General features: G+C 38.4%; 1 protein-coding gene across 5 annotated transcripts in view; it reads left to right on the top strand.

The window, feature by feature from the left end:
• The first annotated feature begins 3,213 nt into the window (after positions 1-3,213).
• BLTP3B (bridge-like lipid transfer protein family member 3B) overlaps positions 3,214-13,956 on the top strand; it is a 124,837-nt gene continuing 114,094 nt past the window's right edge. For 3 of the 5 annotated variants that reach the window (XM_073213684.1, XM_037023000.2, XM_037023003.2), the window contains exon 1: positions 3,214-3,833. In XM_073213684.1, the coding sequence (XP_073069785.1) occupies positions 3,790-3,833 (44 nt within the window). In that variant the 5' untranslated portion in view covers positions 3,214-3,789. Of the gene's footprint in view, positions 3,834-12,553; positions 12,702-13,956 lie in introns of all 5 variants that reach the window. The other 2 variants (XM_037023002.2, XM_037023001.2) reach the window with 1 other exon arrangement.

Below are 13,956 nucleotides of genomic sequence, written 5' to 3'. Positions count from 1 at the left end.
GCATCTGTATCATCAAAGTCTTTGAATGTGCAAAGTTAATTATGTCCAACTGTAGTCATTCAATTTTCTCTAATTTAATATGAAATTGGTTAAGAGCCCTTACTCCAGACATATAAAAATATTTTATAAATCTTACATCATAGAGAAGCCATCATTTCCACTCATCTCTATCTTCTAAAATATGCTCTTTCCATCCTGTTTCTCTTTGTGGTTACCAGCCTTTTTTCACTTAAGTTTCTCTTTTTGCTTTTCTCAACATTTAGTGCTCCTCAACCAAAACCATTTTTGTTCTTGACTTCAGCTATCATTAAATACTGATAAATCCTGAAGCAGAATCTATACCCCAAACTGTAACCTGACTGTTTCTACCCAGATATTCTGAGATAAGCTTATAGGCAACAAATCCAAAACTGAGTCTTATTTCCAGAACTGCTTTGTTCACTTACATTACCAATCTCAATTAATGGAGTACCCCCAAATCCACCGGGCCCAAACCAGAAACTTCAATTACTTTCAACTCCAGTCTTTGACTTACTCTCTGGAATCTTTCCTTGACCTTTCATCTCTACAGATACTGCCTCTCTCTCATTTGAAACAATGCCACTGCCTTCTCAATGCCCCTCTGGCCTCCATTATTTTCTCATGATCTGTCCTCTGTATTACCAGCATAATTATTAGCAAATATAATTTTCTGAACCAGAAATCTGATCATCCTCCCCAAATTCAGTCACTTCAGAAGTCTTCCATGGCTTGACATTGTCTATTATCCATACATTTGCAATCTTATCCCCCTTCAACCCATCTTTATTGGGTGCTGGTAAATATTTTAACCACCAGATCTTCAGGAAAAAAAGGCCTGATTTGCAGTGTTTACCACTTTCCTGTGGTATAAATACTGTCACAATGGCTGATTTCAAGCTCTCCTTAACTCACCCAACACTGAACACAGAGTTGGGAAAAGTTGTACACAATTGGTTCTCTTGAGCCATTAGGAGCCGCTTCAGCAAAGACTGTTCAGTAGAAGCTCAAGACTCTATTCACCTCCACACCATGCACTCTACCCCCACAGGTTTTATTTTATTTTTTTTTCCCTCGTAGGTTTTAATGCAAATAATTTCAAGCATGCATTACTTTTGATATATATGTATATTTTGGCAATGTATAATTTTTAATTATTTTTTATTATCTAGTGTACATCGCCATGGTTGAACAGTCTCCTTCCCTGTACCCCTACCAACACCCCTCCCCTTGATAACCACTAGTCACTTCTCAGTGTCTATGAGTCTAATGCTGTTTTGTTCCTTCTGTTTTGCTTTGTTTTTATATTCCACAAATAAGTGAACTCATATGGTATTTGTCCTTCTCCACCTGGCTTATTTCACTGAGCATAATACCCTCTAGATTCATCCATGTTGTTGCAAATGGCAGGATTTCTTTTCTTTTTATGGCTGAAGGCAACATATAATTTTAAAAGTTAAAGATATGAATATATAATAAACATGCGCAACAGACTTTGTCTTATTAATGGGTGGATTAGCTTAATACCCTATCTTATTGGTTCTTGCATTAAAATGAGTTAATAAATCTTCGACACACACTCATATATTTGCACGATAGTCAATGTTTTTAACTTTTTAAAAATAATACATTGATAAATAGCAATTAACACAAATGCAAATTAATGTAAAATACTGATTTCATGGTGGTTTTGTGGTATCGTGTGCTTCCTCAATACAGAAAGATTAAAGTAGAATTGTTATCAGTATTTTCTCAATAAAAAGATAGTATCATTATTAACATATGGGTTTCTTTAGTCCTTTTACTTTGAAAATGAATCCCAGTTTTGTTCACATTAGGCCACTTGCCATTTAGAAGCCATGAACTTCTGTCCTTTTTCATAATTGTGTTCCACCTGCCTCAAACATCCTTTTCTGCCTAGTGAATCAATATAATAATAGCTTCCATTTCTATTGTGTCTGGTACTCTCTAAGTACCCAACCTGTATTAGCTTGGTTAATCCTCACAACAACCTCATGAAGGTAAATAGCATCCTGGAGCTTTAGAGGTACAATATTTTTCCTATGATCACATAGTTCAAAAGCCATAGGATTGTGTTTCAAATCCAAGTCTTTCCCTTCAAGGTTAGTTCTTTCAATACATTAAACTGACTTATTCTTATCTTTGAAAGGATATCTCCCCAGTAAATCCGTCTCTGACTTAACACGATAGAATAAATCACTCCCTCCTTTGCGTCTTTGTGTACTTATAGCACTGTTTTTAATAACATTAACATAATAATAATAGCATTTATTAAGAGCTTGCTACGTAGTAGGCATTTTATTGAACATTTCACATGCATAATCTCATTTAGTCCTTGCAAAATTCTGACTTAGATACTATTGTCTCCGATAGATAAGGTAATTGAGGCTGACAGAGATCAATAACTTGCCCAGCACAAAATAGCTAAGCTGGCATTTCAGTCTAATGACATAGGTCAAGGTTTATCGCTGAGAATCTACCTTCCATGCCAGGCTGTTAACTCTTGGATTGCATGAACAGGTTTTTTGTATTTGTTTAGGTAACACTAGATACTTGAATAATGCCTAGTTTATAGCGCATGATTAATGTTAAGTGAATATATATCCACCCTCCATCTCTTTTCCCTTCTTCAAAAAGGGGAAGGTTGTTGGGCTATACGTAAACTACCCTCTCTTCCCCACACATACCCACATTTCTTCCTGATACATTCCCCACAGGTAGTGTAATTTCTTTTCCTCTTTTACACATCACTGGGTGGTCATTTTCACCTCTGAAAAATGTTGGTTTGGGCGTGGAGCTGCAGAGATGTAATAGTTGTCCTTGCTATTTCGGCAATTTCCTTCCTTATAGAAATTTTCAAGCGAAATTTTACATACTTACTTCTTTAGATACAACCACCTAGTGAGGTGGGTAAGGATATTATTAATCTATTTTATAGATGATTAATGAGGTTATAAGTAAGGAAATTATTTTTTCCAGGTTAACACAGCCAGAAAATACTAGAGCCAGGACTTAATTTTAGGCCTTCTAATGCCCAGGTCCTGGACTTTTAAGACACGGTGTCAACTTTTACTTCCCTTAAGATTTTGATTAACAGGGGAAACACGAAATGATTGCACTTAGCTGGGAGAAAGCAGAGTATCTTAGTAAAAGAGAAGACACTGAGGGGAGAATATTAAGAAAGCCGTGTAGATAAACAGAGCACAGCAAGCAGAGCAGTTCGTGGAGCAAATTGAGGAAATGGAAAAGGAAGGTAGGATGTGGGACGCGCAGGTGGAAGCGTGAACAAGATCAAACGGTGGGGAGAGGACTACAGCCCAAGAAGGTTCTGGAACTGCGAGTCTTAAGACGCATTAGAGTCACGGCATGAGTGAACCCGGCAGCCGGAATGCAGAGCCCGCGTGACGTAGCAGAGCCCCTCCCACGCCTTCCGGGGCCCTTCGCCCCGCCCTTCTCCGCGCCCCGCCCTTCTCCGCGCCCCGCCCAGTGCCATCCCCTCTCCGGTCTCTTAGGTGATGCAGCAGCCAAGATGGCGCCGACGGCGGGCGCGGCGGCCTGAGCGTGATGCTCCCGGTCCTCGGCGGCAGCGGCAGCGGCTGTGGCCTTGGCCGGGGCCTCGGGTCCTTCCCGGACGTGAGCGCTCAGGCGCCTCTCCTCCGGCCGGGTTAACCCGGAGAAAGACAAGACGGCCAAGAAGAGAGGAGGCAGTGAGGAGCGGAGAGAGTGTGCGGCGCCGCCCGCCCCGGCACCATGGCTGGGCTCATCAAAAAACAGATCCTGAAGCACCTCTCCAGGTCAGTTGGAGCCTCGGGCGTGGGGTCCAGGCGGCCGTGCGGAGGCGACCCTTGGGCTCCTCTCTCCAGTCCGGGCACTGGCGGCGTCCTCGCGTCTCCCATCGCCTGCAGCCCGGGGACTGGCCTCACGGGTCACTCACTCCCTGGGCGGCTTCTCCGCCGGCTCGCAGAGGAGCGTGCCGGGCGGCCGGCGAAGGCGGCGGGCTGGGAATCGCCCGCAACGCGGCGCCTGAAGGCGCCCTGGGTCCTCTCTGGGGCGGTCCCGCGCCAAGGCTGAAGGTGGCCTGGCGTCCCCCAGGTGCCTGATTTCTGTGCAGGATGAATGCGAGCTCGGAGCTCGTCTTCACCTGGAGCAGAGCGGCTCCGTGAACTAGGGCTTTTGGCGCAATGTGGACTCTTAGGACTGAGGCTTGTCTTAACTGTTAACCTTGTTATTGTCATAAATCACCCCACTTCGCCGTTCCCGTTCTGATGCATTAGAGGGTGTGCCTGTTTGCACAGTTAAGATTTGTTTTAGGTAAATAACCAGAGTTCCCAGCTTTGGCAAGTTCTTTCCGGAGTCGTTTTAGGTCTACATCATTCTTACAAAAACAGTTTGCTTTTTAAAAAGCTGAGACCCATAAATTCAGGGAGTGAACATCTGTGGTGATAAACTCAATACTTGTCATTCTTTCCATTTCATAACGCGGTTTTAGTCAGAAACATGACTCAGTAAAGTTGGCAGTTTGTTATTGCTCCCGGCTTCTCCATATTTGTCTCAAGACGCAGGCCAACTGTAGGATCTTGTTGCAAGTTGTTCGTGAATTCAGAGCCCTGGATTATGATCCTTTTTTCTATTGTCTCTAAGTTGGTGATTACCTGATTTGGGGAAAAGACTTAGGTATATTGATATACTTGTACAGTAATGACAATTCTTGATTCTCCAGATCGTTGTATACCAGAGGTTATGTATTGGGGAACAAAATACGTATTTCTGTGATTCAACAAATACATTACTCATAACACTGAATAAGATATGATAATTTTCTTTTAAAGTAACATTATACCAATATATGTATATGAATATTTCTTAATATTATCAGTAATTGAAAAGTTTCTTTTTAAATTACACGTATGGCCCAAAACTGAATTATCCTACTTTGGAATAAGGTTTTATCTTTACTATTTACTTATTATTTAGGTAAGGTCCTTCTTATCAGATGTCCTCCAGCCTTTCTCTATCAGTTACCCAAGAAAATTAAGACCTACAGAAAATGATTTGAATGTCTGTATTCTTACTCTTCCAAAGATGATATAGCTAGATGCGTGGGAGAATAACAATTCAATCAATGACTGCCTTTAGTGCATTATAGTTTAATTCTCTCATAGAACTCCAGTTGAGCAGAACTCTTAATAGCAAAGGTAATGACTTAACTTGGCAAAGTAGACAACACCCACATACGCAGAATTGAGTCTTTAGGATAACTTTTTAACCTGTCTGATTTCTAAGTAGCTGTAAAAAGTAATGAGGATTTTTTTTCAGAGATGAGTTTTTGAAACACTGGAGTTTTCAGTTGTTTCATATTTCAAAACTTAGGTGATTGAAAAATTCATATTCATGGTTAATATATTAATTTTACTGCTATTGCTGTCATCCCCTAAGAAACATTGTTATTCATAGATCTAAAGGGCAATACACAAAACAAGGTGAGTGTTGTGACAAATTACAGTTATTTGAGTAGGGATGAACTTTGGAAGTTATCCAGATCAAGATTAACCTTACAAACTATCCAGTAATGAAGATGTCACTGTATTGATATAATCATCTGGAATAAAATTTAACACAGCTTAACAGGAAAATAGAACTTCCTTTGGGCAGTGGATGCAACTCATGGCACTTTTCAAAGGAGGCCTTCTCTATAGCATTCATCCTCATCTGCCATAATACATACTTAGTGTTTGTCATCTCACTTGAATGTAAACTCCATAATGGCAGAGATTTTTGTTTTGAGTCTAGCATAATGTAGGCACTCCACAGCAATTTTTTGAGTGGTAGGATGAATGTCACCACTGAACTGATACTCCCTCCCATGCTATGTATTTTGTTAGCTGAGGCAAGACTATATGCCACTAGTATTGTCACAGATACTGGGTATGACCATTTTCTCAGTGCTTGTAGGAGGCAATGGATAATTGAATCATTGAATAAATGTAGTTAGTGCCTTTGGTGTCCTGGAAAGGAAGGACTAGGAAAATAAACCTTTATATAGGGGGTACTGCAGTAAGGAAGAAGATTATGAAGGAACAGGAGAAAGAGAATGCTTACTTTTGAGATTTGAGTTCAAAGTATGGTGAACTTGTAAGATTAAAACCAGTGTTAACGGGTATCTTGAGAAATTTGAGAGCTTGAGGCATATTGGAAGAATATGAAAGAGGAATTGTCCTTAAGAGATTAATAAATGCTTTAAGTACATGCTGAACTGTTTGAGAAGTATAAATCTATATACTTGTTCCCTGCTAATTGAGGTTTAGTATGTATCCCAAACATCTCTTGCATTGTTAACAGAAACAGTTTTGTGTCCAGGGAAGGGGGTAGTTAGAAAGTGGGAGGTGGGGCTGGAATAGTTACATTTTAAGAGAAGTGAAACAAGAAGTTTTTGAAGGAGAAATTATCCTGAGCTTTCATGCTATAACTAGCACAGAATATTTTGGAGGCGTCTCTAGGAGAGTATTTTTCACAAGGCATGGAAAGCCCTAAAGAAAAGTCACAACAACTATAAAGGAAGTAAGAGCAGAAGCTTCCTTTCAGCTCAAGGCCAAATGTCCTCCCTCTTGGGGGCAAAATCCATCTTGATGGAAAAGCACTGCTTTAGGGTGCTGTCATCTCTCAATGCCCAGTCTATGGTCTTTCCGTCAAGTTTTGGATTCCTGAGAGAGAGAACCTGTTTGGCCCAGTTAGATTTATCTATGTATCAATTAGCAATAGCGAAGAGTTATACAGCAAGGATATGGTCATAGGGAGAACTATTTTGAGTCAGTCTTGCTGCTGCATTTGGTGTCTTTGACACTGAACTATGTTAGATTTCAGAGGGCCTCATCTGCTGTGTTAAGGAAATTTTCATTCCAGGAGGTGACTGCTAGTAATTCCAGGGACATGATGATCATTAAAGATGGCTGGTTATCATTTTTGTTTTTGGAACTCCAGGGTTCAGGAGCAATTGTCTGGGGGGTGGAAATACAGAGTTCAGAGGGGCTTTGATTGACTTAAATAGAAAAGTAATGTATTGGAAGGACATCAATAAAAGTTTAGAGCACCACTCTTGGATCCGGGTAGGAGAAACTACTTGACAGTCTCAACAAGACATGTCCCTAAACCAAGGGGAAGGAACAAATAGAAAAGGGAGGGTGGCCAGTGAAGATTACTGAATATTTGGAATATTTGTTAAGATTAGGAAGAGTTGAGCACTTGCAGGATCTTATGACCAAATGGCAGAGTGATAGAGAGTTTAGAGTGTTTCACAATGTATTGATGGGATGTCTCAGACTGTGTAAAGACAGGGGGCTTGTGGGGCAGGGCAGCAGCTGATAGCCTGAAGAGAAAAGGAAAGAACCATTGAAGGACTGGAAATTATATCTATGTGGAAGAGCAGTTGAGAAAAACAAATGAGAGAACTGAAAGGATTGGAAGTTTGTCTGAAAGTATCATATATTAAAGTTTAAGATTTTAGAGGTGGATTAGGCCTAGTTTAGTGCAATATACCAGATAAGGCCATGGAAGTGAATTATGGAAGAGAAGTTGAGCATATAATTGGAGGTGAATACAGACATTCTTATAAGGAAATACAACATAGTTTATTTAGACTGTCAGAATTATTTTCTTAAATGATAATTTTATCTAATTATCGATAGGCTATTTGCATCTTTTACTTCTATGGTAAAGTTCAATAAATAATTTTTGATAGTTTATATATACGAGGTTCTTGAGCCCTGAGCATTAGAGATACAAGTATGGGTGCAATGTGGTCTCAGCTCTTGGGAAACTTAAGTGATTTCCATTCTGGCAGAAGAAGCATGAGTAGGATCACTGAATAGAGCCTGTTTCTAGAACTGTACTGCTATATGAAATATGTGAGATTTGGTTTACTTGAACTAGGCAACTGGAAAAAGATGGAGTTAAGTGGTATCTTAGAATTATAAATAAATTTACTTTTATAAGTTTGGGGATTTTTTTGGTTACTTAAATTGGCAGTATTCTTTTAAAAATAATCCCTAGTAATGTTAATTTAAACAACTACGCATACTGGTTGTTTATTTAACAAATATTTACTGAGTACTACTTTGTACCAGGTGCTGGTCCATAGTGTTGGGGCAAAAATCCCATCTGTCAGTGTAGTGCACATTTTAATCAGAGGAGATCGAGTAAATAAGTGAAGTATGTAATAGCAGCTTACGGTAATTGCTGTTGAAAAAACTCAAAGGGAAAGAGGATAGGAAGTGCAAAGAGGTGGGGATGGGTTTCGCAATTTTAAATCTCGTGATTTAGAAGTCTTAATTGAGAAGGTGTTATTTCAAAAAATATCTGAAAGAGGTGGTGGGAGCAAATGCAAAGGTCTAAAAATGGAAGCTTGCTTGTCATTTTGAAATATATTGAGTTCACCAATAAAGTCAAGTGGGGTGAGGAAGATGAGATCAAAGAGAAAACAAGGGCTGTCTTGCCTGAGGGTTTCAGTCCCAGGCAAGTTCACTATGACTCAGTGAGACCAAGAAATTAAAATGGACATTCTTGAAGTAAAAGGGTTTATACCTGGCTTTATTCTCAAGGTGGTAGGTCAACAATCTGAAGATCCATAATCCATCTCCTCTGTCTTCTCCCAGAGCACTGCGTTGAGCTCTTTATATAGTGACTCAGTCAATGATAGCTTACTGCCTACGGGTGTAGAAGCATTAGCCTAGCAGCCGGCCAATTACATTGTCAGGTAGTTTAGGGTCAGGTGAGGACCCTGGCCATAGGAACTTCCATTTTCCCCACAAGGGCCAAATCTTGTGGGGTCTTGTAATTAAATGACTTTGGCTTTTCTAGTAAAGCCACTGGAAGGCTTTGAGGCAAGGATCATTCTGCAGCTAGGTGGGAAATAAGTAATAGGAGGGCAAAGGCAGAAGCAGGAGCCCAGTTATAAGTGTTAACCACCTGGGGGAGGAAGATCCTGGCTTGGACCTATGTGGATGCAGTGGAGTTACTGAGATGATAGGTTCTGGTTGTGTTTTGAAGGTATGTGGATTGAGAGAGAAGAGAGAGCAGTGATAAATAACTCCAAAGTTTTTGACAAAAGCAACTGACAAAATGGAGTTGCTATTAGTTAGGGAAGACTGTTGGAGGAGCAGGCTTGTGGGAGACTATGAGAAGTTCGGTTTTGGATACATTCATTTTGTTGTTTGTTATATATAATGGTGATCTCTTTTATTTATGAATTTAGGCTACACAAGTTTAGTCCGGCAAACCACTCAAGTGCTTTTTGTGTGGTTATTCGTTTGGTTCATGCAAATAGATAATTACAGCAAAGTTAATTGTGACTTGAATTTTCGGGGGTGGATTTGTTTTATTTTGTTTTTTGGCTATTAAGTACTTGATTCTTACAAAAATTACATTCAGGAGGTTGGAAACTTGGTCCATTGGATGTTGTGATATTACCATCAACCTTGCCAAGGGGTTTCAGCCCTGGACAAGTTCGCTATGGATTCCGTGAGACCAAAGAATGACAATGAAATGTTTTTGGGGTGAAAGGGTTTAACCCAACTTTATTCCCATGGTGGCAGGTCAATCACTAGAATCCCATCTGCTCAGAGCGAGCCTGCACACAGCAAGAGGCTCTGCCTCAGGGCCTCTCTACCATCCCTCCCCACTGACCCCCTGCACCCATCTTAGTCCCTGTCCTTTGTGCTGCCACCACTCCAGTCTCACATCTCTGCTCTCCTGTAGCCTTGCAGCCTTGCCACTGCATCGCCCAGAGCACTGGGTGGAGCTCTTTATATAGTGTCAATAACAATGTATTACCCACACGTGTAGTGAGCCCGCCAACCAGGGCCAGGTGAGAATCCTGGCCATAGGAACCTTCACTTTATCCACACCATCCTAGAATCAGAAAGGATTTGTTCCTGTCTCTGAGAAGGAAATTATTAAAAGTTGAGCTTTGTGACTTGCCCAAGTTTGACAGGTAGTGCTGAGTGGTTAAGTCACTGATTCATTACCCTTTTAATTCGCTTATTCAGGCTGTTGTCCTCATCTAACAGTTTGCTCTTCTTTTACTCAATTTTCAGCACCTCCTTTTTTATTATTTTATGGTTTTCTAACCTTCCTACTGCAGTATCCCTTAGGAAATTCTGCTATTGTTTGGGAATCATTTTACTCTATAGTCCTTCGAAGCTTGGGAAACATAGTCTTTTCACCTAGCAGTTCTCTGAAGTTGGGGAAGCACAATTTCTCCCATTTCTTTTTACTTGCATAAATTTTTTTTGCAATTTGTATTACACTTTGCCTTAATACTGCAATTTACAGCCTAAACATTTCTTTAATAAGTTGATCTCTTTTCTATATATGTTTTAAATTCTGCACATTATATTACTGAGGATGAATAATTATTTCTATTAAATATTGGTATTTAACCAGTTGGCGTTAGTGACTAGTGCTCAGACTGAATGTAAATTATAAATGAAAAACTATTTCCATGAGTGAGATATGAGCAGTTACCAAATCACAACCAAGTTATTAAAACAAAATTGAGAGCTCAAGTCTGTGTGATTCAGGGTATAGTAATTTATCATTTATTTCATTTTTCAGGCACTGGGCTATTATTTGTCTGTTTGTTAGTTCATTGACTTATTTTGAGACTTCTCCCAGGGAAAATGAATGTTGTGTATAAATTTTGAATCTCTATATTAATCTATTCTTTAAGACTTAATTTTAGCTATATGCAGTGTTCTCTTTCTACCCAGAAATATCATTAAAAGAGGGATCTCTGGCTCTTTTGGCACTGCCAGCATAGCATCAGGTGTTGTTTTCCTCTACTTTTGTCTGTCTGTAAACCTTTGTGTATAATTTTATTGTTAGGAATTACTAAGGATGAACAGTAATACTAGGAAATTCAGAGATTTTTAAAAAATTTGGTTCAACTATGCCTTTAGATATTAAATTGAGCTTGTGTTCCACAGTTTTCTTCTGCTGTGATGCAACTTTATGTATAAATAAACTGTACTATAAAAGGGAGCATCATAAATGTAAGATTTATCTTATCTTTAAGGAATAGTATGATTATCTCAATTGATAAGTAATTATTTATTCTATCAATAGTTAAAGAATATCCTATAAGATATATAAATAAAATTAAGTTAGGAATGTCTTCTGGAAACAGTAGATAGATGAGTGAGTAAATAGAATTCAAGATAGAATTGTCTTATATATGCACATAAGCAACTTTAACAGAAGTAGAGACAATGAGATGAAGGTATTTTAAGTCTCAGGGAAACTTGTAAAAAATGAAATAAAAACGTATGAACAATGGCTTGAGTGATATAAAATGGATAGTTATTAAATGTTTTCTCTGACCACTGCGTGCATAACAAGGGAATATTTAAGGAAAGTATTTAGAGAAATTAGGGGTTATTTAGGTCCTCCAAATTTGTCTGCAGTTATGCTTTCCACTATTTTGCCACACTAGACTTTTCCTCCTCCTTTTTTTCCCACCCATCATTTTTTGTCTTACTTCCTGCAGCCAGTTTGTCTACATCCCTTCACAACAGGCCACTCTCAGGCTTCATTTTACTTGTCCATCGTCCATAAGCAGCTTTAATTAGTATAATCTTCACTGGTCTTCATTTTTGAACTCCTTTAGGTCTTAAAATATATTGTTTCATTGAAACAAAAGCTTCATGTTTGTTCTGTAGATTCTCATCTCTTTCAGGGCAAAATCACCCTGATAGGCTTTGAATTCTGAGGGTATTCTTGTGTTGTTTGCTGTTCTGTATTTAGCATCTGCTACTGTACTGTGGTATGTAATAGTTGTTCAGAAACATTTTTAGCTGCCTGAAAAAATTAATTTGTATTACTTTGGCCTTCGTAAAATACATAAGGCATAAATTGGTTGCTCTGAATACATTTTTGGCAGGCTTAAAAAGTTGTATTATATCCAAAAAATTTAAATTTGAAATTTTTTTTCTGAAAATACTATATTCTCCAATTTATTTTTGAGTATATCAATATAGTTGAGTGGTGGATCTCTCTTTAGTTTAGGTACTTTTCATAGGTAACTTACTCTCTACTGTTCTCTTTGAAATGAAATGAGGCTTACAGTTTCATCTGGGCCTTTTGGCTATTGAACTAAGCTGACAACTTGCAGATTGCTTGTCTGTTACGATGCTTGTCCTAATTGGTTTCATTTAATGTTGAATTATACAGTTCAGTCTTTGTATAACTTTTGTATAACACAGCTATCTCATTTTTGTTAACATTTTTAATGAGATTTAAAAAAACTTAGAGTAGTAGTAATACCAATGATAGAGTGAATGAAGAAAAGACAAAAGGTTAAATTATCTTAGAATTAAAGTAGTGTTTGCCTTATGTTAATCCAGTGTGAAATACAACTGTATTTTTTTAAGTGCAGCTAAATATTTTTATCATATCATTCCTTTCCTCTTCCTTCCCTTAAACTTGCTCCCTTCTGTGTCCCCTGTGTACCCATTCCCTGCAGCGATCCCTGCTGGCTGTGGTGGAGATTGGTGTGCTGTGAATTTCATAATCACCCAAATGAGTACCAGAGGAGTCTAAAGAAACCCTGGCAACTGACTACTTGCCATCACCAGGAATAGGGACCTTTTGTCTGAATTTCCTGCCCTCAGGTAATACTTACTTTCCCCATTGTTTTTTTTCTTTCTTTCTTTCTATAAATGCAAGCACTGTTTATACCCCACATAAAGATAGTTTACTTTTTATATGTCCCCTATAAAGATAGAATATTTTCTAATTCTTACCATTTTAGTCAGATACTGATTTCTTCTTTTTAACTATGTAGCTACAGGCTCATCCAGCCCCCTCATAGAATGTCTTTTCTAATATATAAGGTTTGACAGTGTATTTAGTTATAATCAGCTCTTCCTGATGTTGGTAGAGAGATTATAGCTTCCAGCCAGCTATTCGGAAATAGTAATTAGCATTTGATCTATTCTTTAATGGGTAAGACTTCAGTGTCTAATGCAATTAATCAGGTATGATGGCTTTTTGATAAAGATGTTTTATCAGTTCTCTCATTTAAGGACTTAAGAATTTATTTTGTGTACTTAATGTTAGAGTCTTTATCAAAGAAATTGAAATGAGTTTCATAACAGTAGTGAAAAGACGATTCATTTTTGAAGCATGTAAGAGCTGCCCACCTCATTCTTTTCTTCTCTTCCCTCCCTATTTTACAAATTCATTAACAAAGAAAGCAGTTCTGTTGTAAACCAGATTCATGGAAATGGGCTGAATTTCTTTCATTTTAGGATTTAGTGATAAACCTAGAAAATCATGTCATTAAACTTTTCTAATGCTTGGGAAATTTATCTGCCTAAATACCTTTGAACTTATTCTGAAAGTTTAGTAAGAAATTGGTAATTAAAGACTAACCATGTGCAGATTTGTTCAACCATACATACTTACCCTAAGAGTAGGGACAGTTGATAAATTTGTTAGCCATATGTTAGTAAAGAATTATATAGGTTTGAGGACCTAAATATTGTTTTCCAATATTCTTGTTTGCCTTGATTCTGTGATGTCGTTCTTGTTTGCCTTGATTCCATGGTATCATTTGGGTATCTGGATCTCAACTAGAATTGGCAAGGGAAAGATGCCAAGCCTCAACTTTAGGTAGACCATTAGGGAAGCCTTTGAGATTATCTCTAGGATATTGATAGTTAAGGACTTTTGTTTTCTATAATGTCATTCAAGGATGGTTCTGATTTTGTATATACTTCTGGCAAATTTTTTGGGACGTTTGCTCCTGAAGTGTAGTCATAACTGGAATGCTTTGCTTTTTCTAGATTATACCTCCTTAATACATTTTTTGGGCCTGGTGTGTACTTAGCTTATTGAAGATGAGGTGTTCTGATTTTATTTTTA

Source organism: Manis javanica, chromosome 10, assembly GCF_040802235.1.
Source record: "Manis javanica isolate MJ-LG chromosome 10, MJ_LKY, whole genome shotgun sequence".
Taxonomy (NCBI): Eukaryota; Metazoa; Chordata; class Mammalia; order Pholidota; family Manidae; genus Manis; species Manis javanica.
Note: the sequence above shows the minus strand (reverse complement) of the source record. Positions and strands in the feature narration are given on the sequence as shown.